The 26677-nt window shown below is 41.4% G+C and overlaps 1 protein-coding gene across 2 annotated transcripts; it reads left to right on the top strand.

Annotated features, from left to right (window-relative positions):
- Positions 1 to 904: 904 nt before the first annotated feature.
- Positions 905 to 26329, top strand: RHOF (ras homolog family member F, filopodia associated). Of its 2 annotated transcripts, XM_065568119.1 has the most exons (5): positions 928 to 1432; positions 2590 to 2677; positions 20474 to 20583; positions 23187 to 23321; positions 25342 to 26329. In XM_065568119.1, the coding sequence occupies exons 1-5, from the start codon at positions 1262 to 1264 to the stop codon at positions 25504 to 25506; spliced, it is 669 nt and encodes a 222-aa protein (XP_065424191.1). In that variant the 5' UTR covers positions 928 to 1261; the 3' UTR covers positions 25507 to 26329. The 2 variants fall into 2 exon arrangements, with proteins under 2 accessions (XP_065424190.1, XP_065424191.1); XM_065568118.1 differs by lacking the exon at positions 25342 to 26329 and having other exon boundaries at positions 905 to 1432; positions 23187 to 25329.
- The last annotated feature ends 348 nt before the right edge of the window (positions 26330 to 26677 follow it).

Below are 26677 nucleotides of genomic sequence, written 5' to 3'. Positions count from 1 at the left end.
TAACAGCTGTTCTTTTCACCTGTGATACCGCATCACTCGCACCCTGAAAAGGAGTACTGGGTGTGTCAGATATATTTTTGGCTGCTTTTATTTCTGGAGAGTAAAAACCATGTTACTCCTCCAACAAGCGTTTCCTGCAGCTGCCAGAGACTTTAAACAAATAAAATACATGTTTAAAGCCCAAGGAAATGCTCTTGAGAAAAGGTGAAGATGCCAGAACAGTTAGGGGGAGGGCAGGGCTTAGAAACAGTGCAAAGGAGCTCCTGTAAAGGGATGGAAATCTGACAAGGGGCTTCTCAATTCACCAGGGGCTTCTGGGTGTAAGAAGTACCTGTGTACAAGGCTGTCGTGCGCTGGAGATTCCTATATAAATGGGGTTGATCTCAGTGCAATGTGAGGGGTCTGCATGAAGGTTTCCAGATAGAAATCCATGGGGGGGGGGTGTCTTAATTCACCCTCTTGTGTGTGTAAAGGGGTCTCAGTTCCCTAGGGCCCCTGGGTATAGGGGGGGTTCTCAGTTCCTATAGGGCCCTTGTGTGTGTGTGTGTGGGGGGGGGAGGTCTCAGTTCCCATAGGGCCCCTGGATGTAAGGGGGGTCTCAGTTCCCTAGGGCCCCTGGGTGTAGGAGGATCTGTGGGTGGGGGGGTGTCTCAATGCCCATGGGGCCCATGTGTGAGGGTGTGTGTGTGTGGGGGGGGGTCTCAGTTCCCATAGGGCCCCTGGGTGTAGGGGGGGGTCTCAGTTCCCTAGGGCCCCTGGGTGTAGGAGGATCTGTGTGGGGGGAGCGGGGGGTGTCTCAGTGCCCATGGGGCCCCTGTGTGAGGGTGTGTGTGTGTGTGGGGGGGTCTCAGTGCCCATGGGGCCCCTGTGTGAGGGTGTGTGTGTGTGTGTGGGGGGGTCTCAGTGGCTGCACTGAAGGCTCCCGTAGCGACGTCTGCCTACGGGCCGTGAGGCGGAGCCGGGTTTACGGGCAATGGCGCCACCGCGGGGCGGGGTCCGGCTTTGCGGTGTGTGGGGCACCTCCGGGGAGCGGAGCCGAGCCGAGCCGGGGCTGCTGCGGCTGGCGCAGGCGGCTCGAGCCGAGCGTGTTCCCCTCAGCCAATCCCCGACGGAGCCGGGAGCGGGGCAGCTCGGCCCCTTCCCCGCCCTCCTCAGCCCGGAGAGCAGCGACCCCCGGCCGCACAGGGAGCCGAGCTGACAGAGATGCCGCCTGCTCCCGCAGGGCGGCTGCTGCTCTAGAGCCGGGAGCATCCCCCCGCCCATGGCGGTGCCGAACGGGTCCGTCCCCGGCGGGGAGCCCGGGGACCCCAAGAAGAGCGAGAGCCCGCCCGCCCCCTCCGGCAAGAAGGAGCTGAAGATCGTGATCGTGGGGGATGGAGGCTGCGGGAAAACGTCTCTGCTCATGGTGTACGCGAAGGGAGCCTTCCCGGAGGTGAGTGCCGGGGGCCTGACCCCCATCCTGCCCCTCCCTGAGGCGCCCCTGCCCGGCAGCCCTCCCGCCCCAGCAGGGGGCAGCCCGCTGGCATCTCCAGGAGCCCCCTCTGCCCACCTCCACCAGGATTACCCCAAAGAGGACGAGCCTAGCCCGCCCCTGGGCGCTGGGCTGCCCCGAGCAGCCGGGCCGGGCTCCCCCCCCCCCCCCCCCCGGGGTTCATTTGCTGAGCTCTTTCCCGGAGGCCAGCGAGGTGAGGGGACATTCATGCCCTAGAAGTTGTTCCTCGCTGGCCAGAGCTGCAAGAGCGACAGCAGGTGCCGGGCCGCGCCGGGCTCCGCACTAGACGAGGCAGAGGTGCGTGCTGCTGGCGCTAGCAGCAGGCTGGGAAGGTTTGTCATGGGGCGAAGGGGGTTTCCAGGAAGCGGGGTGGGGGCTTTCTGGAGGCTGTTCAACTCATCGCTAAACCAAGTCGTGGCAGGATGTGCAGGCGACTGGTTTGTACCTGCCTGAGAGAAGCAACTGCCAGGCGGTGGCTGAGCTCTTCTGAGTAAATTTGAGAGTTGGTTTTAGACCCTTATCTTGCCCGTTGTGCCTTCATTTTTTTAAGTTCAAGAATGACTTTTCCTCTAGGCATTTGTAAACAGCCTTATTTTCAGAGAAGTCTCTGTATTGAAACCTGTAATGTGAAGATATGGTTGGGGCTTTCTGGTAACACAAAAGGTTTAGGAGGGAGAATACCGGGTATCCGGCTCAGAAAACAGCTGTACCTAGAATATTGGTGGTGAGGTTCAAATAAAGCTTGAAACCTGTAACAGCTGAATCATTCCTTTCTCTTTGTATAATTGCATTTCAGAGAATTAAAACTTGTTGTTAGAGTACATACACCAAATATATGGGAACATAGCCTACAGGAGATGTCAGTGCTGTTTCTAGCCCTTCTGCTCTTTGCCACCTGAAAGTGGACAAGTCATTTTAACCTGTCTGCTTCACCTTCCCCATCAGTAAAATGGGGATAATATCTGGCTACCAGAGTTCCTGTAAGGCTTAATTCATTCATGCTTATAAAGTGCTTTGAGATCCCTGAAGGGAAGGGATTACTGAACTGCAAAATAGTGTTATCATTTAACTAGAGTTGTATTTCCTTTTTTTGACAGAAATATGCACCTTCTGTATTTGAGAAGTATACCACCAGTATTACCGTTGGCAATAAAGAAGTAATTCTGAATTTGTATGACACTGCAGGTAAATCACTTTGAACAAAATCTTGCTTATTTGAAAAATAAATAAGTAGACCAGCACAGCCAATTTTTCTGCAGCACCTGGTAAGGGATTACACAGGGGGACTGACCTTAGGCAAGTAGGAAGCTGGCTGAAAGTTTTTTGTGCTATTAATAGCAATGCAGCAGATCAATTTTTGCACTACAGAAATTATTTAGTTGATTGTGCTTTTTTATTTGATATATCAACTATTCTTTAATATTTCAGACATTTGAGGGGATGTTATTTATGTGACCCCTTTTACCAGCAAAATACTAGACATTCACCAAACTAGATTGTTCTTGTTCTCTTTTGGATGTACAGCAGGCTGATATTGGAAAGATTGTAAAACCAAGCAAATTTTCTTTTTGCTTTCAGTTAAGGTATTTTTATTGGTTATGTTAGAGTTAAAACTACAAGAGGTCAAAACACACAGAACCCTTAAAGAATAAAACAACTTCTATTATCAATTTAGTCATGTCTATGTGACTGCCAGTGAGAAGAACGTCACTAGTCCTAATGAATTTACAGTTTTAGTCACGGCTTTGTTCTTAATAGTGAAGACTATTAAGAAAGTCACCAAATAGCATGCATATCTTGAAGGTATTAAAAATCAAGTGCCCAGAAGCAAAATGTAATGTAATCAACCAGGAAAATACTTTAATCTCCCACCATGTGTGATCAAAACAGCAAAAGGGATTTTTGAAAAAAGCCTGTTAGTGTTCAAAATAGAAAGCCCACAATGCTAAATGTATGTTAGAACATTGACAGTTTTTATGGTTTCTTCCCAGGGATGAATGGAATGGTTTGTGTTCAACTATGTTCATTATAGGTTTCAGAGTAGCAGCCGTGTTAGTCTGTATCCGCAAAAAGAACAGGAGTACTTGTGGCACCTTAGAGACTAACAAATTTATTAGAGCATAAGCTTTCGTGGACTACAGCCCACTTCTTCGGATGCATCTAATTTGTTAGTCTCTAAGGTGCCACAAGTACTCCTGTTCTTTTTATGTTCATTATAGTTTCTATAGCAATGACTTTCAATTGTCCAACTGTGTTCCAAAAGAGAACCCTAACATTAAGATACACTGTTTCAAATTCTGCTCTGTTACACCAGTTTGAACCAGGAGCAATTCTATTTGGTAAATAATTAAGAGGACAGGTCACTGATTCAGAGCGATCTGGATTGCTTGGTAAACTGGGTGCAAGCAAACGTTTACATCTAGGAACAAAGAATACAGGCCACACTTATAGGAATGCAGGCCACACACATAATAGGAGACTCTATCCTGGGAAGCAGTGCCTCTGAAAAAGATTTGGGTGTCGTGAGAAATAATCTGCTGACCTCAAGCTTCCAGTGTGTCCAAAACATGACCCTGTGGCCAAAAGAGCTAATGCAGTCCTGGTGTGCGTAAACAGGAAAATCTCAAGTAGGACTAGAGAGGATATTTTACCTCTGTATTTGGCGCTGGTGCATCCACTGCTGGAATACTGTGTCCTGTTCTGGTGTCCACAATTCAAGAAGGATGTTGATAAATTGGAGAGGGTTCAGAGAAGAGCCACAAAAATGATTAAAAGATTAGAAAACATGCCTTATAGTGATAGCCTCAAGGAGCTCAATCTATTTAGTTTAACAAAGAGAAGGTTAAGGGGTGACCTGGTTACTGTCTATAAGTAGCTACATGGGCAATAAATAGTTCATAATGGGCTCTTTAATCTAGCAAAGAACTGTATAACACGATACTGTCTGGAAGTTGAACCGAGACAAACTCAGAGTGCAAATAAGGCTTACATTTTTAAAGGTGAGAGTAATTAACCACTGGAACAATTTACCAAAGGTTGTAGTAGGTTTACCACCACTGACAATTTTGGATTGGATGTTTTTCTAAAAGGTATGCTCTAGGAATTATTTTGGGGAAGTTCTATGGCCTGTATTATATTTGAAGTCAGCCTAGATGATCCAGAGTCCCTTCTGGTTGTGGAATCTATAAATCTATGAATGCAGTGCAGTTACTCCAAATTTACATCAGTTTAACTTACAGCTGAATTTGACTGATTAAGCAATTTTTTAATTTTTATATTTAAAAAAATACAGTTGGCCTTTTAAATCCATTGTAGGACATCAAGTAATCATCTTTCAGCACTATTTTTTATATTAAATGATCTTTGCGGTGAACCTTTTGTCCAGTACAGTAGGATCTTGATTACCCACATTTTCCTAATAAATTGCCGGTATGTCTCCCTATTTTTTTTGACACACTTGCTCTTGAATCCAGTGATACAGATAATTTGGATCCTACCATACACTAGTTTGGAGGGGTTTTTTTAAGTTCAGGAAAGAACGGTGTAAAATCTACTATGCATAACCAATGTCTGGAACTTGTTAATGTAGAATTTTGGGGTGCAAATACTGTGTCACTTATTTTTTGTAAACTTGCTCGGTCATATTGACTGTCCTCTGTCAGTGCAGGGTTTTATCTATTAGACAGTTTTCTAGGGTTTTGTCAAGTCTAATTTTAAATGACTCAGTGATGTGTTTTCTACCACTTGTCTTGTGAGACCATTCCAGTTTCTTATGGACTATGTGGCCATGCCCACAAAACACTGTGATTAAAACTATGATTGTTGCTAGCACAGTTTCAACCATAGGTCCCAATTCTTTACTGCGATCTGCTAGTGTGGATCCTTATCCCAATATGGAGTCTCATTAAAGTCAACGGGGCCTTTTTTGGTGGTTTGGGTCCACACTAGCAGATCTCAGTGTTGGACTGGGTTCACACTGTAAAGAATAGATCCTCTTAAATTCACCTTTTTCTGAAGTTGGTAGTTTACTCAGAGTAAGAGTTTATAATATGAGTACATCTTCTAAGGTCCAAACGTGCGCCAATGGGCTAAACTCCCATTGACTTCTTTGGTTGCAGGATTAGGGCCAAGAATTGTGTGTTCTTTCTTGTAAATCTTAATGGTGCAGTATTATGGGGGGAGGGATAGCTCAGTGGTTTGAGCATTGGCTTGCTAAACCCAGGGTTGTGAGTTCAATCCGTGAGGGGGCCACTTAGGGATCTGGGGCAAAATCAGTACTTGGTCCTGCTAATGAAGGCAGGGGGCTGGACTCAATGACCTTTTGGGGTCCCTTCCAGTACTATGAGATAGGTATATCTCCATATTATTATATTATTATTTTAGAAGTGGGCTTAAGAGAGCATTTAACTGGAACAGAACACTATCAAAGGATAGGGTTTGTCCTGCTACATAAGTGCTGAGGAATTCATTTTCAGGACACGAGATGTTGTTACAGGATCAATGTTCCAGTACAATGACTTTATTTCTATCATATCACATGACTTAGGTATATTAAATCACTTTGTCAGATGAATGTTAACGCACTAATGTGGCAGTTATGTATGGTAGCATTATTGAATTACTGCATTCCCGTTGGTCTAGAAAAGCCCTAGTGTGTGCTATAGCCTAATGGAGACCAGTTTTGTCATAAAAGTAACTATCTTAAAAGCACATTATATTGGCTGCAGTTTATTAATAAATTTCTGATTAGCTGAAATGTTTGGGGTTTTATTTAATTTTTTTTAAAGATGAGTTATGCAGCCATCTGACTAGGTGACCCTGTTTCCACTAGCATAATGGCCTACATTTCCAAAAGTGTCTAATGATTTTTGGTGCCTCAATTTTTCAGTACCCATCATGAGACACCTTATTGCACCAATCACTATGGGGCCTGGTCTATTACTGGGGCCCCTAGGCACTACCATAGTACAAATAGTACTACTACTACTAAAAAATAAAGTCCCACATGATCTTATCATGAGCAAACTAGGGAAATATGGTCTAGATGAAATTACTGTAAAGTGGGTGCAAATCTGGTTGAAAGACCCTATTCAAAGATTAGTTATCAATGATTCACCATCAAATTGGGGGGGCATATCTAGTGGGATCCTGCAGGAGTCTGTCTTGGGTCCAGTACTATTCAATATTTTCATTATTGACTTGGATAATGGAGTGGAGAACATGCTTATAAAATTTGCAGATGGCATAAACTGGGAGGTGTTGCTAGCAGTTTGGAGGACAGGATTAGAATTCAAAATGACCTTGACAAAATGGAGAATAGGTCTGAAATCATCAAGCTGAAATTCAATAAAGACAAGTGCAAAGCATGACACTTTGGAAGAAAAAAATCACACACACAACTATAAAATGAGGAATAACCAGCTAGGCAGTAAAAGGATTTGGGGGTCATAGTGGATCACAAACTGAATGAGTCAACAATGTGATGCAGTTGCAAAAAGAGCTACTATCATTGTGGGATGTAATAACAGGAGTGTTATAAGGTAATAGTCCCGATCACTCAGCGCTGGTGAGGCCTCAGCTGGAGTACTGTGTCCAGTTCTGGGTGCCACACTTTAGAAAAGATGTGGACAAATTGGAGAGAGTCCAGAGGGGAGCAACAAAAACAATAAATGTTTTAGAAAAGCTAACCTATGAGGAAAGTTTAAAAAAACTGGGCATATTTAGTCTTGAGAAAAGAAGGCTGAGGGGGGACCTGATAGCAGTCTTCAAATATGTTAAGGGCTGTTAAAAGAGGACAGTGATCAATTGTTCTCCATATCCGGAATGATATTAGCCCAAGAAGTAATCAGCTGAACCTGTAACAAGGGAGATTTAAGTTAGATACAGTTAGAAAGTTTTTCCTAATAAGGATAGTTAAGCACTGGAACAGGCTTACAAGGGAGGTTATGGAATCCTCCTCGTTGGAGGTTTTTAAGAACAGGTTGGACAAACACCTGTCAGCTATGGTCTAGGTATACTAGGTCCAGCCTCAGCACCAGGGAATGGACAAGATGACCTCTCAAGGTCCCTCTCAACCCTACATTTTTATGATTCAGGGGCCTAATTTTCAAAGGGAAGATGCTCCGTATATCTTCGGCATGGTAAGGTATCTCGAGTTGATGCCCACTTTTGCAAATTTAGTACAATATATTTTATAGTGCCCAGAGCCAATGAAGTTACTCAGTTGTTTCAGATGCTGTGACCCAGGAACCTCTTAGTGCCAACTTGCAAGGGACACACAGGGGCGTGAATAGGAACTACAGGAATCTCCTGGGTCTGGTGTATACATTCTGGTTCACCAAAGAGTGTCATGTGAGGTCTCAGAAAAATCCCAGTATTACAGTGGTCATCAGTATCATTGCAAAACGCACACATGAATGTTGTGTAAGAAGTTACGTATGTACGCTGAAAATTATGTTAAGAGTTATGCGTAAGGACCGGTCATCAGCAATGGTGAAAAACAGGTTTTCTGTCAGACAAGATACGTTTATCTAGGTGTCTGTTTACATGTAAATTATGTGTTGTATCATTCCCAGTGGGGCTCCTCCCACTGGTCTGAACCAAATGCTAAGGAAGGATTGTGAAAGCTTCAAAGAGAGAAAAATAACCAGAGGAAGTAAGGAGTGGGGATGGGAGATGACCCTAGTTTGATGTGCACATGAATGGTTAGCTCTAGTACATTTGGGGGACAAAGAAGACATCCTGGCATCCTTCGCCTAGGAAGGACAATGAGTTTCCTTGGTGAGGGGTTGCCAGGCTTGGTTGAAAACACTGGAGAGAACTTTGGTTGAGATAAGCTTCTTTAGACAAGTGATAAACTTGTTAGTTAAGTTTAGTCTCTAGAAAGAGTGTTGTGAGAGATTTTATATATATATATATATATATATATATATATATAACCATTTGTTTCCATTATTCTTACTCACTATCACTTGAACTCTGTTCTTTGGTAATAAACTTATTGTTTTCACTATAAATATATCCAAGTACTGGGGTGTAAAGCAAAATGATCCTGAGCTGAATCTTACAAGTGGTGTGTACTGTTTCTTTGGGAACAGCAGGCCTGGTAATTCTGTGAGTGTTCAGTGGAAAAAGAGCTGAACTCTACGGGGAACATTTGGAGGTCTCCGCGGTTGGTGTGTGCCTATCACTGTCCTGCATGGAGAGAGCAAGGCCTGCGGAGGCCTGGAAGGCAGTGCTCATGTTGCCAGAGCCTGGTGGCTTCAAGGAGCTGATCCACAGCACTGCCTCACCCCTAGGGCAGGTGGTAGTGAGGTGCCTTGCAACCCTAGGTGTCCTGGGGAGCATCATAGATGCTTTAAATCATAGCAGCAGTTAAATTATTTTATCTACTTATATGGCCATTGTTACAATAGTATCTGAGTTTCTCACCATTTTTAATGCATTTTTCCACAGAACACCCCTGTGAGGCAGGGAAGTACTTTCATTTCCCCATCTGTAAAGTGGAGATAAAACAGAGAGAGACTAAGGCCTGGATCCTGAAAGATATTTAGGCGCCAAACTTTCATAAATCAATTGACTTGAGGAGCCTAAGTACCTTTGTGGATCTGGGTCAAGTGACTTGCCCAAGGTCACATAGGAATTTGACCTAATCATTGGATCATGCTTTCTCTCTGACTGCCTCAAAGCCAGCTGGAAAGCCCTTTCAATTACTGATTGAACAGTATCAATCACCAGATTTGACTAGCAGTAGATTGAATTAATGCCACTTGAGGTTTACATACGCAAATGTATACATTCTTGTTTTTTTCCCCTATTTAGCTCATATAGCTGTGACATAAAGAATATCAGTGATTACTAAATTATTCTTCTGATGTCAAACCAGGGTTTGTTCAGAATATGAGTCCATGAGAAAATGGAAGTGCTGATATATAAAAGGCATGAAGAATGAATTTTATTAATATTTAAAACATTTGAGGCAAATTTTCCATTTCTATTAAAATTGTAATAAAGCAACTGGTAACTATTTTATGTTCTGTACTAATAGAAACATTTCTGAAAATGTACTATTACTATATTTCACATTTTTATTGCAATAGAACATAGAAGTCCAAACAAGTTAAAGGCCCCATTGTGTATATAGTTAACATTTTTGTCACCAGGGAAGCAGTTGAAACTTAAAGCTGAGGTTGTCAACTAGTGGGTGTCAAGTATCAGAGGGGTAGCCGTGTTAGTCTGAATCTGTAAAAAGCAACAGAGGGTCCTGTGGCACTTTTAAGACTAACAGAAGTATTGGAGCATAAGCTTTCGTGGGTCAGTGCCCACTTCATCAGACGCAAGTAATGGAAATTTCCAGAGGCAGGTATAAATCAGTATGGAGATAATGAGGTTAGTTCAATCAGGGAGGGTGAGGTGCTCATTGCAAAAGCATAGTACGTGTTATAAAACTAGTATAACTTATCTGAAGACAAAAGAACATTGTTTAAAATGTGATTCTTGTAAAATAAACTTACTAAGGTCATGGAAAATCTTGACCGAAAACAATAATATAGTTACAAGTATATGACATTTATAAGCCCAAGATCCCCCAGATTCTTCTGTTGACAAGAAAATAAAGTCTGAAACCTTAATATTGCAAACTGTAATAGGATTGTAGTATGAGATTTCTGATCAGCTCAGTGAAAAGGAAGATAAACTGATCAGTTCAAGTAATACTTTAAAACATGTTGGAGCTGTTTCATCCCCCAGTAATCTAAACACAAAACAATTGAAATTGTTTCCAGTGAAACAAATCTTTGGGTCTCTAAGAAAGTTATTACATAAATATCGAGGTAGTTTTGGACATTTCTCTTTCATTCTTCATATATAAACAACAGGAGATCAAGTTCCGGAAGCTATTTTGTCAAGTACAGAATAGTGACCTATATGCAAAACTAGAAAGAAACTCTAATAAGAGTTTACATTTCTGTAGTGCTTTTCATTCTGGAGGATCCCAGAACATTTCACAAACTATAAGTCTACAGTACCACAGAAATGCAGCCATCTCTGGGGTGAAGGGCTTCAACCAACTGGCACACCTGACAACAGTGTCAGAGGGGAAACTTTGGCATGGGATGCGGAGTCAAATCTCATTTCTTCAAGAAAGTGCTCTTGGGTCTTCAGTATCCACACAGAGCAAACAGGACTTCAAAGTTGTTTAAGGTCTTGTCCAAGACACCCCCACATATTAAAATTTATATAACTCAATATATTACCTCAGTAGGATGAAGGGATGAGTTGGCGCTGCCATGTGTTAAGCCTGTAGTTTCAAGGACTCTGTATTTGAAACCTGATGTCTAGGTCTCTAAGCCATTCCCTCCCACTTTGTGAGGACATGAACAAGGAGACTATGGAGAAATATTAAAAATAAAAATGGAGGAGAATTTTAATATATTTCACAGGTTTAATTCAAATTAGGGGGAAAAGTTTTCATTATATATGGTCAGTTTAGCAACAACTGGAAATCATGAATTGGAATAAAAGTGGATAGAATAAGAATTTTTCATAGTAGATCTTTTGTATTATTGTGTGCTACTTTCTCTATAATCTTCCTTATCAGAAACATCTCTTGCTGTAGCAGGAAGTTGCTGGTCTGTGTGCTGCAACCCACAAAGAGTTTGCAATACATTGTTTTGCCTGCAAATACATGTTGCATCTGCTTATTCAATTAAAATGCCTCACTGTAAAGTGAGATAAAGGAATTGAGAGGTAAATTAACTCCTTTCATTTAGCATGTAAAGAATTGCAATTCACTGGTGATGATGCTTTATGTTGTAATTCAGGAGATCTGGGTTTAATTTCTGGTGCTGGTCTCTCCCTCCACTGCCATCTCAGGAGGTTAGGTAAGAGCATATTCCGTTCCGGAGGGACGCATGGGAGGGGAGGTAATGCCTTTTGTCCCACATACTGCTCACTGTGGCTGATTAAAAGGGACATTGACAATCTCTAGCTGGAGTCCTTCCAGTCCTACATGACCACAAAGATGGTTGCCACTAAGATCCAAAACCTTCTGATGAGGAGTTTAGAAAAGTGCGTGTGTGACCCAAGAACCCCTTAATGGCAACTGGCAACAGGGTTACAAGAATATCTTGATTCTGGCATAAAGAACAGGAGTACTTGTGGCACCTTAGAGACTAACAAATTTATTAGAGCATAAGCTTTCGTGGACTACAGCCCACTTCTTCGGATGCATACCATGATTCTGGCATGTACATTCTAGTTCTTAAATGAAAAGCAGGGTCACACTGGTCATCAATATCATTGTGAAATATATGTACAGATGCTATGTAAGGAGATATGTATATATACTGAAACTATGTTTTTAAAGTCTGTATCAAGGCAGAAGTGAAAACAGAGTTTCCTCCGGACAGGAGGTAAGAAATGTGTTAGGATGTAAATTAAACATTGTGAGCTAACACAATGGATGTCCATTTACATACCAAGTCAAGTTATCAAGGAGATCTGAAGTCAACAGGGAAGCAGCACACAGGAAAAATAAGTCTCAGGTGGTTATCCTGGCTGTGTACAAAGCCAATGAACTTTGGGGGCATATTTATGAGGCAAAAAAGACACCCCATTATCCTACATCTAGGAAGTAAATGGGCACTGCATTTACATTCATGAACATGGGATCTCAGCCAACCTTGGTTGAAGATGCTGTAAAATATTTTGGGGGTGAGAAACTTAACCCTCAGATGAATGTCCTTGCTAATGAAGTTTAGTCTCTAGAAAGCATGTTATGATTTTGTTTTATATGTAACCATTTGTTTCCAATATCCTTACTCACTATCTTTAGTCTTTAATGATAAAAACTTTATTTTGTTTTTACTATCGGTATATCTAAATCCTGAGCTGGATCATACAAGCTGCTGTGTATATTGTTCCTTTGGAACAGTGGACTTGGTAGTTCTGTGAGTAACCAGTGTCAGGGGCTGGATATCACAGGGGAATGCTTCAAAGGGCCTGGGGGGCACATGTTGTTAATCTGCAAGACAAAGTAAAGGGTAGGACTGCAAGAGGAGATTGTTTGATTGGCTCACAGTCTGGTGGACTTAGGGAGCTGACACCCAGCCAAGCACAAGACTCCCTCATACGGGAGCCGGGGGGTAACAAGGTGACTCACAGGGCCCTCCTGGGAAAAAATGTAAGGCTGTTAATATGGTCATATTTAACTTTTGATTCATTTCTGCCAGGAAGAAAGTAAATTTCCCCAAGTTTTCTAAACTGAGTTCTGAAAGTATAGCCTTAGCTAACATACCACAGACTAAACAAAAGATAATTCAGAATTTTTCTTTAACTATAGGGGTTCTCAGTTATGTGATTGAAATGTTCATTTTAAGAGGAAATATACCCTTCGTAGCACTATCAATTGCCACCAGCTGCCAGGCTGGAAAGGAGATTATTTTCAATCTTCATGTAGTTAGGATCTTGCATACCACTTCACAGGTCATGCCACCATGCTGCCTCAAATTAGGCATTGCATTCAGAGGTGAGATTGCAGCTCAGATAGGCATATCTGTACCTGCTTTAATCTAGCGACCACAGCTAAATATAGCAGTGAAGACATGGTGGCATGTGCTTGCAATGCAAGTGTGTACCCAGAGTCCCAGGTGAGCTTGTACAGCCCATGCAGCCCCATCTTCACTGATATTTTTAGTCATGCTAGCTAAATTAAAGCTAGCACATTTGTGCCTACCCATGCTGCAGTCCCATCTTCAACTGCTATGTAGACCAGGGGTCGTCAACCTTTCAGAAGTGGTGTGCTGAGTCTTCATTTATTCACTCTAATTTAAGGTTTCGTGTGCCAGTAATACATTTTAATGTTTTTAGAAGGTCTCTTTCTATAAGTCTATAATATATAACTAAGCTATTGTATGTAAAGTAAATAAGGTTTTTAAAATGTTTAAGAAGCTTACTGTATTTTCTGGCGTATAAGACTACTTTTTAACCCAGGAAAATCTTCTCAAAAGTCGGGGGTCGTCTTATACGCCGGGTGTCGTCTTATAGGGCGGGTGCTGAAACTTCCGAGCCGGACTGGAGAATCTGCGGTCGCCGCATATGGTGGGGGGAGCTCAAAAATGGCTGCGGCCACATCCCCGCCCGATGACGAGGTGAGGGGGTGCCTCACCGGGAAGGTGTAAGTGAAGGGCGGAGCAAGCTGCAGGCGTCCGGGACGCCCGGGGTATGGAAAAAAGAGAGAGAGCGGCGCTGTGCCCAGAAAAACACGCCTCTTTCACCCGTCTGGCCCGCCCTTGTATCCTATTACCGTACCTCCTTCTCTGCCTCTCAGATCTCGCTCCTGAGGACTGCAGTGAAGTGGCGCAGGCGCGCATGTGCGAGATCTGAGAGGCAGAGAAGGAGGTAATAGGATACAAGGGCGGGCCAGACGGGTGAAAGAGGCGTGTTTGCGCTACCGCTCTGATAGTCTTGGAGACAGGGAGGGCTGGGCAGGCAGGGAGAGCTGACCAATCCAAGCAGGCTTTGTATACAACAACCAGCCAATCGCCGGTAAGGTACATCGCTTGCCGTGATTGGCTGGTTGTTGTATACTGGGTACCACATACAGTACAGCACCAGTATCTGTACCTGTTCATACAGTATAGCACCAGTACATACAGTACAGTATACAAATGTCCAACATTTTTCTGCTAAGTACCTGCATGTCATAAGCATTTGAATTAAAATTACCATATTGAAATCAAATCTGATGTTTTTTTAATTTTTTTTTGGTGTGCGTTGGAAGAGGGGTAGTCTTATACGGCGAGTATATCCCAAACTCTATATTTTAACTGGAAAAGTTGGGGGTCGTCTTATACGCCCAGTCGTCTTATACGCCGGAAAATACGGTAATTTAAAATTAAATTAAAATGCAGAGCCCCCCGGACCGGTGGCCAGGACCTGGACAGTGTGAGTGCCACTGAAAATCAGCTCGCGTGCTGCCTTTGGCACACGTGCCATAGGTTGCCTACCCCTGATGTAGACATACCCAGAGAGAGGAGCACTCTTGCTGGTCAGTTCATAGGATGCCATTGACATTTAGCTTTAAATAAATATTTTTCCCTTGTCTGTCAATTGTAGTTCCATGGGACCTTTTCTATCCAGAGAATATATTCTAGAAGTAAATAATTAAAATATTTGGAAAAATCTAAAAATAAGTATAAAAGTCCATTATACTGATGGCTTGCATTTTTTCAACATTATTATGAAGTACACAAGCAATACATTTAAAACTGATAAACAAAAATATTTTATCAGACATGTAATTAATTCATGAAACTCACTGCGACAAGAAATTAATGAAGAAATGAGCTTAGATTAAAAGAGAATCCTATTTATTTAAATAAGTTACAGTAACACCAGCTAAGATTATAATTTATAAGCAATGTAAGCTTTCATGCTTCAGGACAGAATCTAGACATGAATTGACAGGGGGTAGGAAGAAACATCTGTTGTGGGTAGGCTATTGTATAATTGTGTCTGTTACAGGAGTTTAATGCCTTCCTTTAAAGTCATGTTCTTTGAGACATGGTCTAAGAATTCTTAGGTGTTGGTCCTCTTTGCATGGACAGCATGTTATAGAATAGAGAAATAGTTCATTTGTAGGAACCTACTGAATAACTATAACAAAGCACAATGGTCATTAAGCTGATTGAAAGTATCATGATATGTTCCCAAGGATCTTGGATGCAAGAGAGAATTTTAATTATGTCCCCATGTAGAATGCAGGGTGGGTAGTCTATGCAAGCAATCCAAGCTGCTTAGGGCCTCATGCAGGCTGAGAAACTCAAACTAGCCCAATTTTCCCTTCTGGCAGCGAGACTGGAGAGAGTGCAACTCATGGCTTAATTTCCTCCTCTCTTCCTGTCCCCCATCACACTGAAGCCCCACCTGTTCTTAAGGCCAAGTTGTGACATCATGGGCTAGTTGCCATTTCAGGCAAAGGAGCGAGCATGGGGTCTTTGGTAAGGAATTAAGCATCTCATGTGAAATTAGCTGTACCAAGTGAAGCACTGTGCAGGCAGCTTCTTAAAGGCACAAAGATGCAGGAAATTAATGCTAAATAGCAATTATTTTACAATACACCTCTATCCAGATATAACGCGACCCAATATAACACGAATTCGGATATAACGCAGTAAAGCAGCACTCCGGGGGGGTGGGGCGGGGCTGCACACTCCGGCGAATCAATGCAAGTTCGATATAACGCGGTTTCACCTATAACGTGGTAAGATTTTTTGGCTCCCAAGGACAGCGTTATATCAAGGTAGAGGTGTACTGTGGGAAGAGAATGATTGAAAATTTTGAAAGAAAAAAATATATATAAAAGAACCTTAATGGAATTTTCATACACCAATTTTGACAACACAACGAGAGAAGAATTAAAACTGAGACTGAACACAAGTAATCAAAGGTTTTGTCTGAGCTAAGTGGCCCCTTCTGTTCAGTCCTGCAAGTTTGTTTTATCTCATCTTGCAGAATTTTTGTTTTAAAGCCACAATGAAGAAAAATTCTGACCACAGCCTGAGTAACCTTACTGAGAAAAGGGTGTTCTCACACTACTGTTCTTGCATGTCATCATCCGGATGCAATGGTGAAAGCTGTGAAAGGACAAGTCTTTGATAAGGTTTTGGATTTTTGTGTGTGTGACAGGATGATGAGAATTTGATGCGTCTGCCATTTTGACAATTCTCATCACTGTGTTTGAGGGCAAGAAGAAAGGCATGTATAGCTTAGTTTTTGGATCTAACTGGACCCAGATTAATTAAGGCACCACGGGCTGGTCTCTCAAAATGTTATGTAATGTAATAGCTTCCTGTCAAACCTGGGGCATTGCAAACAGGTTGAAATTTACAATCATCTGATTATTATTCATTGGCCTAAATTAAGAGATTTTACTCCACTTCCTAGAAGACAGTTGTCCATATTACACAGACCACCACCACAACTGACCTTTAATTAGCCCTTGTGTTGACCATCTCGGTAGGAGGACCAAGGAATGAAAGGGGATTGACTAGGAAAATGGAATCTGCCATCCAGAGTTGGATGAAGCAAATTGGTTTAGTTGGATGTCCTTTTCCTGTTCCTAAAATGTCAGAGGAGGTTTTTTTGTTTTGGTTAATTAACATTTCCATAATATTTAAAAAATGTTTGCATCCTGAAGTCATATTGGTGTCTGACAAAAGCTTTCAAATATGGAATTACTGGGCCTTGCAGCACCAAGGGGTCTGATGATGTAATCACTAACCCAGGGGTAGGTAACCTATGGCACGTGTGCCAAAGGCGGCACGCGATCTGATTTTCAGTGGCACTCACACTACCTGGGTCCTGGCACTGGTCCAGGGGGCCCTGCATTTTAATTTTAAATTAAACTTCTTAAACATTTTAAAAACCTTATTTACTTTACATACAACAATAGTTTAGTTGTATATTATAGACTTATAGAAAGAGACCTTCTAAAAACGTTAAAATGTATTACTGGCACGCAAAACCTTACATCAGAGTGAATAAATGAAGACTCGGCCCACCACTTCTGAAAGGCTGCTGACCCTTGCACTAAACCGAGGTATCTCAATTGGTGATGCCAGTGAGGTGTTGGCATGGATCCCTTCTGCAGCCAGCTTTCAGGTTGCTGCCGTCAACCTGCTGCACACAAAGGATCTTTCCTGAGCCTGATCCCCTCTGCCTTCTGATGTAGTTCTTTTGATTGGTCACTCTGGGTAACATGGTGCCCTCTATTAGCTAGATATTGATTTGGGTTGCTGCCCCTCCCAGAGGGCTGTGGCCCAACCCTTTCCCTCACACTTGTTCTGGGAGCTGGGGATGGAAGTCATCCAGCAGCTTAGTTACAATATGCACATCTCTCCCCTCCTCCTCCAACTTCTTTATGGCAATTAAACGCTAAAACATTTGGTGCATGTGTATACTCTACTCATAGGGTGTGATTACAGCTTGAGTAGACATACCAAAGCTAAACCTGTACAAGCCCACTGAGAACCCTGGGCAATTGTTTACAGGGCTACTCTGTGCGGAAGCACTCACTGTTACAGCTTCAACCTAGCTTGATTAAAGCTAGCTCGGGTATGTCTATGCGAATACAGTATAAACAAACCCTTCGTTCCATCATTCCTTCTTTCACACAGGTTTTGTTATTTTGCTTTTTACAAAAAAGAGAAAGCACAATAGCTCAGACAATAGGATTTCACATACGGGCAAACATTTCCTATTGCACTATTCTATATATATATCTACCACAACATAAGTGCTAAAGTATCTATATTTGCAACAGAGAACTTGAAAGTGTCCTTCTTCCAATGTTGTTTAAGATGAGTTTCAGCCTGCTAAAGTTATAACACAACTATTGTTAAGAACAACTCTGTAGCTGTTAATTTTGGCAGAGTTGAAGAAAAACAAATAAGCACTCTCTGGAATCAGATCATGTTCTATTTCCATAAACCATGTCCTTTCTAGCCTTCCCATTATGGTGTGTGTATTTTAGCTTTTGCTATGCTCTGTATTTGCCATTCCTGAGGTGTATAAAATACATAAGAAAAAACATGTTAAGCCTGTGTAAATCTACGTTTCCTCATGTCTTTATCTGGTTATCTTAGTCTACAATTAAAAATAAATACCTGGTTCTTCTCAACCCACCCTCAACTTTGACTGTGAAGATGAAGCCCTGTGATGTCATATCTATCTGTTCCGTTTCTCGTTATGGCACATCAGTTTCATTTACACCATCAAAAGCAGCTCTTTTGAGATCCCTGGCATGTTCATCAGACTAAGTGTTTTTGCTCTGTTCCAACTTGGGCAGGTCATCATGACTTTGTAAAATGGAACATCCATCAATCTGCTTCACCAATCACAAATGTTATGGCAAAGTAGCAGCAAATGAGTTGAGAGGCTGGAGTGGTTACTGTGGGTAATTTTATAACTGGCTGCTAGAGGATAGCTTGATTTCATAAAGTTGCCTTTGTGCAGGCTAAGAGTAATAAACGTGAGTGAAAGAAGCACGTGTACAAACACACACATCCCAGCCATATTGCTTTACAACTAATTTCCTTCTCATTTTTTTTCTCCTGAAATTTAATACAACTTTAGATGATCACCTAAGCAAAGCATTATATTACACTCCCCCTCCCCCCAAAAAAAGTGGTAAATCTGGTGCAAACAACGAGGTGGATTTCAGAAAATGAGAAGGATTAGAAATACAGTTGTTGCATGTTATATAAACACTGCAGAGCACAATACATTCCTTAATTGTCTTATTCTGGGATTAAAAGTTTAAGGACCCAATTCTGCACTGTTTTGGAGCGTCTCCTCTGAAATACTAAATGCTTTTAACTCCACTGAAATTAAGGGCTCTTGGCACCATGTAGAATTGGGTCCTAACCCCCCACCATCCCTTTATGCAAATAGTTGGAAATCCTGTTACCAGCAGGGGTTAAATATTCAGGTGAAAGATTTGAATGCTCTGTAGCAATATTGTTCTTTCTGTATCCATGCCCTTCCTGATAGCACCATACTTTGGAGTCAAGCATTTTGAGTACAATAAGTAGTGTAGGGCTTTGTGTTGAATACCATGATACAACAGCTGTATATTAGAAAGTATGTTGAAATAATGGTTAGCAGAGGGGTACGCTCTATGTAATGCTGATGCAAAGATTTTATTTGTGATTGCCTTTGGGCAGGAATTGCCTCTGTGTTTTTGTATAGTATCAGGCACACATGGTGCTCAGTAACTATATGAAAATAATAATGCAAAAAGGATTGGCATCCCTGACTCACTTCTTGGAAAGTCAAAAACTTCCTGCTGACATACCTGACACATGGGTCAGCTCTCAAGTGGTCATCAGAGTCTTCACTGTCTTCTTAAACATCCGCTGGTGCCTTCTGGAAAACTTTGAAAAACATCCTATTGAACTATTGGCCTTTGATGAAACAGGATCTTTGATTTCTTAGTTCAACTGCCTCTGGTGCCGATTGGCCACCTCCAGACGCTTGCTCAGTGTGACATCACAATGCTCTGGTTTGAAGGTGATTGGTATGTCATAAATACAGGGAAATAAGCAGACCAGTTTTCTCATGTGAATGTGTGAATAGTAAAATGAATTCCCCACATGTCAAATTATTCCTAAAAGGAAATTTTTACAAACATTTCCAGGTGGCATCAGCAGCTCTTAAGGCTCATTTCATAGATCAGTTAAGACTGGCTCATGTTGCTGTGTATCTTGTAAAATCAGCTAGCAGCTGGTAGTTGTACTCTTTAGAATTGGGCGTGCTGCGCGGTGTAGTTTGGTGAGGCTACGTGCTCACTAATGGATGGCAATCCATCTGAGGGGTGGCAGTTGTCATGCTCATTACCTCGCTCCATTCACTGACGTCGGTAAGAGAGGGGCATTTGTTATTTAAGCCTTTTTATTATGCTGCATTCACATCTGGCAAAAAGTAGGCATGCTTCCTGCCCATTGAACCCTGTATGTCAATAAGACCCTTGCCAATTCCACAGGTTTTTAATCAGTAATAAGCTTCCAGTCTAGACTCCTGCATTTGTCTCTGCTAGTGAATGACAATCCAGCCTTCATGTTTCAGATCCTGCACCATATGGCTTTGTGTCCTGCTTAGTACCAAGTTGCAAAATATTGAACATTTAGACAAAAAAAATCCATTTGCTTCATACTGAGATTTCACAAGGATTCAATGTTTATAGACCTTTTTACTATCAAGTTGATTCTCTTAAACATATTTTCTTATACATTTTCAAACAAGGAACTCATCCTATTAAGGCCAATGATTTATTAAAAATGTTTACAGTCTGTCATTACTGTTTTTAAGACAAGACATACTGTGGGCAATGGGAATGCATTTTAAAATATCTGCATTGTAATATTATAAAGAATGAGGTTTTTTATCCAAAGCATTATCACTTTTTTCCCCATGTTTCAGGGCAGGAGGATTATGATCGGCTACGACCACTTTCATACCAGAATACAAACATGGTCTTAATTTGTTATGATGTTATGAACCCTACTAGCTATGATAACGTTTTAATTAAGGTAAGAGACCTCATAATTACTTGGCTCATTCATGTTAAATTTACTATGCTATATGGGTGAGAATGACTGATTTTGTAACAACCTGATTTTAGCAGCCCCACTCCCTAAGATAAATGAACAGTGCATTTATTAGTTATCACCACACATCTAGCAATGGGCCTGAGACACAGTTCTGAGATCTGGATAAGAGTTTCTCCAACATTTATGGGTGTTCAGATTTCAGAATTGGGTTTAGGGCCCTCTTAGTTTCAATACAATATAAAAAAAAATACAGAGAAATCAGAAGAGCAAGATCTAATTCTCCAGGAGTACCTCATATGAAGCTTGTCTTCTCTCCCTCTCTTTTTATTCATATATTTTTGTTCTATTGTTATTTGCCCCAAAGAACTCTTACACCTGGCTTTTAACAACAAGTCATCCTATTTGTGACCCCCTGCTGCAAGGTTGACTGGGACCCCAGATCCAGAAGGCAGAAAGTTCAAGGTCAATCCCCTTGCTCGAGTTACTAAGAGAAATTTACTATAACTTAGTTTCAGTTCTGTGATTGATTACAGATCTTTAGGCTGAAACATCTAAAGGGAGACTACTGCACACTTAAGGCTCAAAATGTGACCTACAGCACGTGAAAGTGGTTGTACTCTGATGGAGAATGTCCTCTGGATCATAAATCTTTGTTAGTTAAAATCCACAGTTCCATCACTGCCTTAAAAAAATTTTTTTATAAACTCTGTAAAAAATAAGAAGTGTTCCACACTCTTGGTTTTCACTCTATTGACTCTTTATCAACACTGTCAGTGTGCGCAGCTATTCTTGCTGCCAGTCTGTATAAATTAGAACAAAATTCTTATTTTCAAAATTTTTTAAGATGGTATTAAACATTGAAGAGTAAAGCAAAAAAAAAAAAAGCCTCAGTATAATAGCTGTCAGTGTCCCTCTAATCTTTCTGAGGCCTGGTCCCCACTAACCCCCCACTTCGGACTAAGGAACGCAAATTCAGCTACGTTATTAACAGCATTCGAAGTACCTTAGTCCGAACTTACCACGGGTCCAGATGCGGCAGTCAGGCTCCCCCGTCGATCCCGGAAGTGCTTGCCGTCGACGCCGGTACTCCTCTCGCTGAGCTGGAGTACCGGCGTCGACGGCAAGCACTTCCGGGATCCATTTATCGCATCTAGACAAGATGCGATAAATCGATCCCAGAAGATCGATCGCTTACATCCGGACCAGGAAGGAAGTATAGACGTACCCTAAGTAACATACACTCCACGTGTTTCAGAATATATGATGGGCTAGCCCTTCACTCTCTTAAAGGGTTTGGAATTTTTTAGTCTGTTTTCTAAGCAATTCTGAAATCAACAACAGTGAGATAACACTAGATTTGAGTGTAATGGAGGTGAATTTGATTCTAAAGTTAGTGATGTATGGTATTAAGTATAGGGGAGACAGAGGTAGGCACCTCTTTATATCTTTGAATTTAGTATTTCTGTTCAGTCTTTGTGATGCTCCAAAGTGAAAGCTTAAGACTAAAACCAGATAAATGAAACTAAGTACGACTGGTCTGGATTCTGATCTTGTACCTGACTTTAGAGGATTTATTCTGGATTTACACTAGTGTAAGTGAGCTCTTTGGGGGGCAGGGACCATATCTTACCTATATGATTATACAGTACCTGATGTTGATTGGGGGTTTTAGGTGCTTTCATTATATAAATAATCTGTCTAGATGCAACAGAGGGTCCTGGGGCACCTTTGAGACTAACAGAAGTATTGGGAGCATAAGCTTTCGTGGGTAAGAACCTCACTTCTTGCATCTGAAGAAGTGAGGTTTTTACCCACGAAAGCTTATGCTCCCAATACTTCTGTTAGTCTCAAAGGTGCCACAGGACCCTCTGTTTTTTACAGATTCAGACTAACACGGCTACCCCTCTGATACTGTCTAGATGCGGCAGCTGCTCAGCCCAAAAAAAAAAAAAAAAAAATTACTTCAATTGGCTATTTTATTGAAAGCATGCTCGTTATGGGGCTAATCCTGCTTTCTTGAAGTCAATAGCAACATTTCGTTGCCCAGGATAGAAATTTTGGGTGTGCAAGGAATGCAAGTTCATGTCCTAAAGAAACTGCCAGCTTTTCCAAACTGCTCTCTATCTCAATCTTCGCTCATGTCTTAAAACACAATGTAGGAGATATAGCAATGGTTTTCAATCAACCTATTTACCAGTGTGTTCTGTGGGCTGCATCCAATACTACCTGTATGGCCTTGAGGATGTCACATGGGCTGCAGCTGTGTGCTGATTGGGCTGCAAGCGGCCCACGGTTTGAGAACCGCTGAGATATAGGAAGTCCCATGCAGAGTTAACCCTCCATGAGCAGAGCATAATTTACCTCTGAGTACTTTAAGGAAAGGAGGGGCCCCACATATTTACAGGTCAGGTTGCGGTATATCTATAAATACTCACTTAAATAATATCCTACCCTGTTCCTAGCACTGGATACTTTCTACAGTTTTGTTGTAAATTGAATGCTGATTTTGCTCCTAGGCATCGTCATTTTGATTTTTTTTTTTTTTTAAAAGCTTACCTAAATGTTTCATTTTCCACCATCAGTGGTATCCTGAAGTAAGTCACTTCTGCCGGGGAGTCCCTCTAATACTTATCGGCTGCAAAACAGACCTTCGAAAGGACAAAGAACATTTACGTAAGCTCATGTCTTCTGAGCAGGAACCAATCACATATAACCAGGTAAAGAGGATTGCATTTAAGAGTTCTGTCCTTTGCACGAGCAATAGGTACATTTCCTATAATATGGTATTATTACTCATGAATAGTAAGCACTGCCATGAAAATCTTGACACAGAAAGGAGCATCTCACCTCAAAGGTTACTGTTGCTTATTGATGCAAAATTTACCATTCAAGCACCACTTTACAAACATTAACCAAGCCTCACAACACCCATGTTATGTAGGCAAGTATCTCTATCCCCACTTTACAGATGGGGATGATTAGTCAGTGGTGGAGTGACTGATTTCTTGTCACACAGGAAGCATCTACAGAAATGAAACTAGAACCTAGGTCTGCTGCTTCCCTGTTCTTTCCTATAACGACTGTCATCCCTCCTGCTACAGGTCACGAAGACAGCAGCAAAATTTGAGTATTCTGTATACAAGTTTGGGCAACAGCTTGAGGTGTACCAAAATTTTGCAATATTAAAAAAAGGAACTATTGCTGCATCGGTGTCAGAAATTACGGTGTTCTTTCCAGTCAGTCAGAAACGAAAATGTTTATCATCTTGTGAAATTCTGCATACTGCCTCCATTGCACTTAGCGACTCTCTTCACCAATGTCAGGCATATAATATTTTATTATTTACTTCAGCTCAGGTGCTGCCAGGAGCCTTGATACGGTTATTCCCACAAGAAAGTGTAGACATTTATGAAAGCTCCTTTCTAAGAAAATCTATCAGCATGGCTTAAAAGGACTGAGTGCGGGTCTGCACTCCAGGGAGATCAACGCTCCTGCAATCGATGCAGCAGGGGTCGATTTTAGCAGGATACAGAGCGCTCTCCGGTTGACCTGGTACTCCAGCTTCCCAAGAAGATTAAAATAAGTCGATGGGAGAGCGTCTCCCGTCAATGCAGCGCAGCGAAGACACCGGGATAAATCGACCTAAGCTATATAGACTCCAGCTAGATTATTCACGTAGCTGGAGTAGTGTAACTTAGGTCAACTTATCCTGGTAGTGAAGACAAGTCCCTAGTTCACAAACTTTTCAGACCCTTTACAACAATGTGGCAAACTAAAACTTTCCTATGGAGGAGATCTTCCTTCAGCTCAAGATATGGAACTGCTGCTTTGGTCCCTAAATACCCTGGCTTCAGTCCCAGCTTTGAGTGGATTCTTCAGACTCCTCTGACATATAGATACAGTATACATTTCCAGATAGAGGTCAATCACCAAATGGATAACAGGCATATACCAGCAGTTTGTATTGTAGAAACGTAAATAATATACAGAATTCTTATGGCTATCTGTTAGTAAGAAGCTTCTTTTGGGGGCAGTGTGCTTCAGGATTTCTTGTCTCTTATGCTCCATTTCCTCCTCATTGAGTACCCTACCTAAAACTGACCCATCCTTTTGGTTGAGTCGTCTTCTGAAACTCATCCACTCTGTTCCTGGCTCAAGCAGAAGGGGCCACTCATGCAACACAAGATATTTCTAATGCTAAGAACTGAGTTTGGGATTCAAACACTGATCCCTCCACCTCTGGAGCCTGCTGACATCTGAAAGTGGAGAAATTTTATGTAAAATTGCGCTTGGGTCAATTTGATTGTACTGTAGGCCCAATTTTCAAATATGGGTCCTGACAGACTGGATACACACCTTATTGCTAATTTAAGCATTCAAGTTGGGGTTTTGGAGGTTCTATTTAGAGCCTAAACTTTAAAAAAGTTGGGCTTTAACACACAACAAGGTAGGCAACCAAGAAATCTCCATTGCATTGCACTTCCAAACTGGCTTTTAGATTAATCTTTTAAAAAAAATCAATAAAGTTGTTCTATAAATGGAGCCTATTAATTTATTATTAAAATATGTGTTTTACAGTAGTGCTTAGGACTACTACTACTTATTCTTTAACTCTACAAACAAAAGCATCTGCCTTCTTTTGCCTGACCCCATTGTATAAAGATATCTTCAGAATTATTCACTTCTTCCCTCTGTAATTCCAAGAACACTTACGTTTGTTACCTTCCTTTCTTCTAGGGTGAAGCAACTTGTCAGCAGATGAAGGCACAAGCTTATTTGGAGTGCTCAGCCAAGTGTCGAGAAAACATAGAGAATGTTTTTAAAGAAGCAACAAATATTGCATTGAATGCCATGAAAAAAGCTAAGCGCCGAAAAAAGAGGAAACGGTGTTCGATATTATGATGATCCAGACCACTGGGACTATAGAAGAGCTTGTTAAAATCTTGATACATTTATTACCAATAGTTTATTTTTATAATTTCTTTTTTCAGTCCATTTTTATTCCTACTTTGATTTTATTTTTAAAATTTGATTTTGTAATATTGTGCTTTTTGTTGCACCTCATAGGAAGATTTCAAAGCGCTTTATCAATATTAGTTTGTGGTAGATGGCTACGTTTATCTGGATTTTGTTCCTGACCGTAAATGACTGTCAGCCAGGTTCCAAATCCACTCTTATTTATACACTGACAGTTTGACTGGCAGTCTTTATTGCTCATAGTTTTATTCCAGCACATAGGTGCTGGTAGTTCTGGCTGATTTACTGGTCTTGTTCACTTCTGAATTGACATGGAAAGGATAGAAATGGCTACTTCTCTCAAAGGAAGAGTGAAGTTAAATCAGAGCAGATGGTCAGATTGAGAGGATAAAAATCAAAGTTCTATATTGAGGAGTTCTAATTATAATTACAAAGCAAGGGCTCTATTAACCATTCTTCTCAGAGTAGCCTCAAGCAACTGCCCCAAACTATGTACTATTTGGCTGCATCTTTATTAGAATGTCCACTTCGTAAAGCAGCTGTTTGGAAATCTATTGTGTGGTCTCTCCAGATTGGATTTATGATAATAGAAAGTGTTTTACATCCTTCAGTGCAGATATGATGCATCTTGCTAAATGCTTTACCTCTCGCAGGTAACAGCAGCTGCCACTATTTTAATACCTAGAGAGAGGATCGAATGTGCAATACAAGCAAAACTTTAAAATAAACAAAAGTGCAATTTATTCAACACCGTGTGCTTGTATGATGTGTGGCAAATTGAGCTGTGCTACTTACATGAGTGTTAAGAATTACATGGTGAAATCATCCCTGCTGCCCTACAATGACTATTTTACCTTCAAGGACATCTAGTTAACAATGCATGCAGGTGTCCTAGTTGCTTCCCATTTAAGTGAGAGGAACCATCCCATTCAAATTAGTACCTGCACTCCAAGGCTTTAAAGTTTTGTGAGAAATTTCTCTGTACGTGAGGTTACTACAGCTGAAGATTTTTTCACAATAACGTGACACTACAGAAATAGCATGTTTTAAAATGATATTTTGCAGCAGAGGTGTTTTTTCTGAAATATGCCATGGT

This window comes from Chrysemys picta, chromosome 15 (assembly GCF_011386835.1).
Source record: "Chrysemys picta bellii isolate R12L10 chromosome 15, ASM1138683v2, whole genome shotgun sequence".
NCBI classification, from domain to species: Eukaryota; Metazoa; Chordata; order Testudines; family Emydidae; genus Chrysemys; species Chrysemys picta.
Note: the sequence above shows the minus strand (reverse complement) of the source record. Positions and strands in the feature narration are given on the sequence as shown.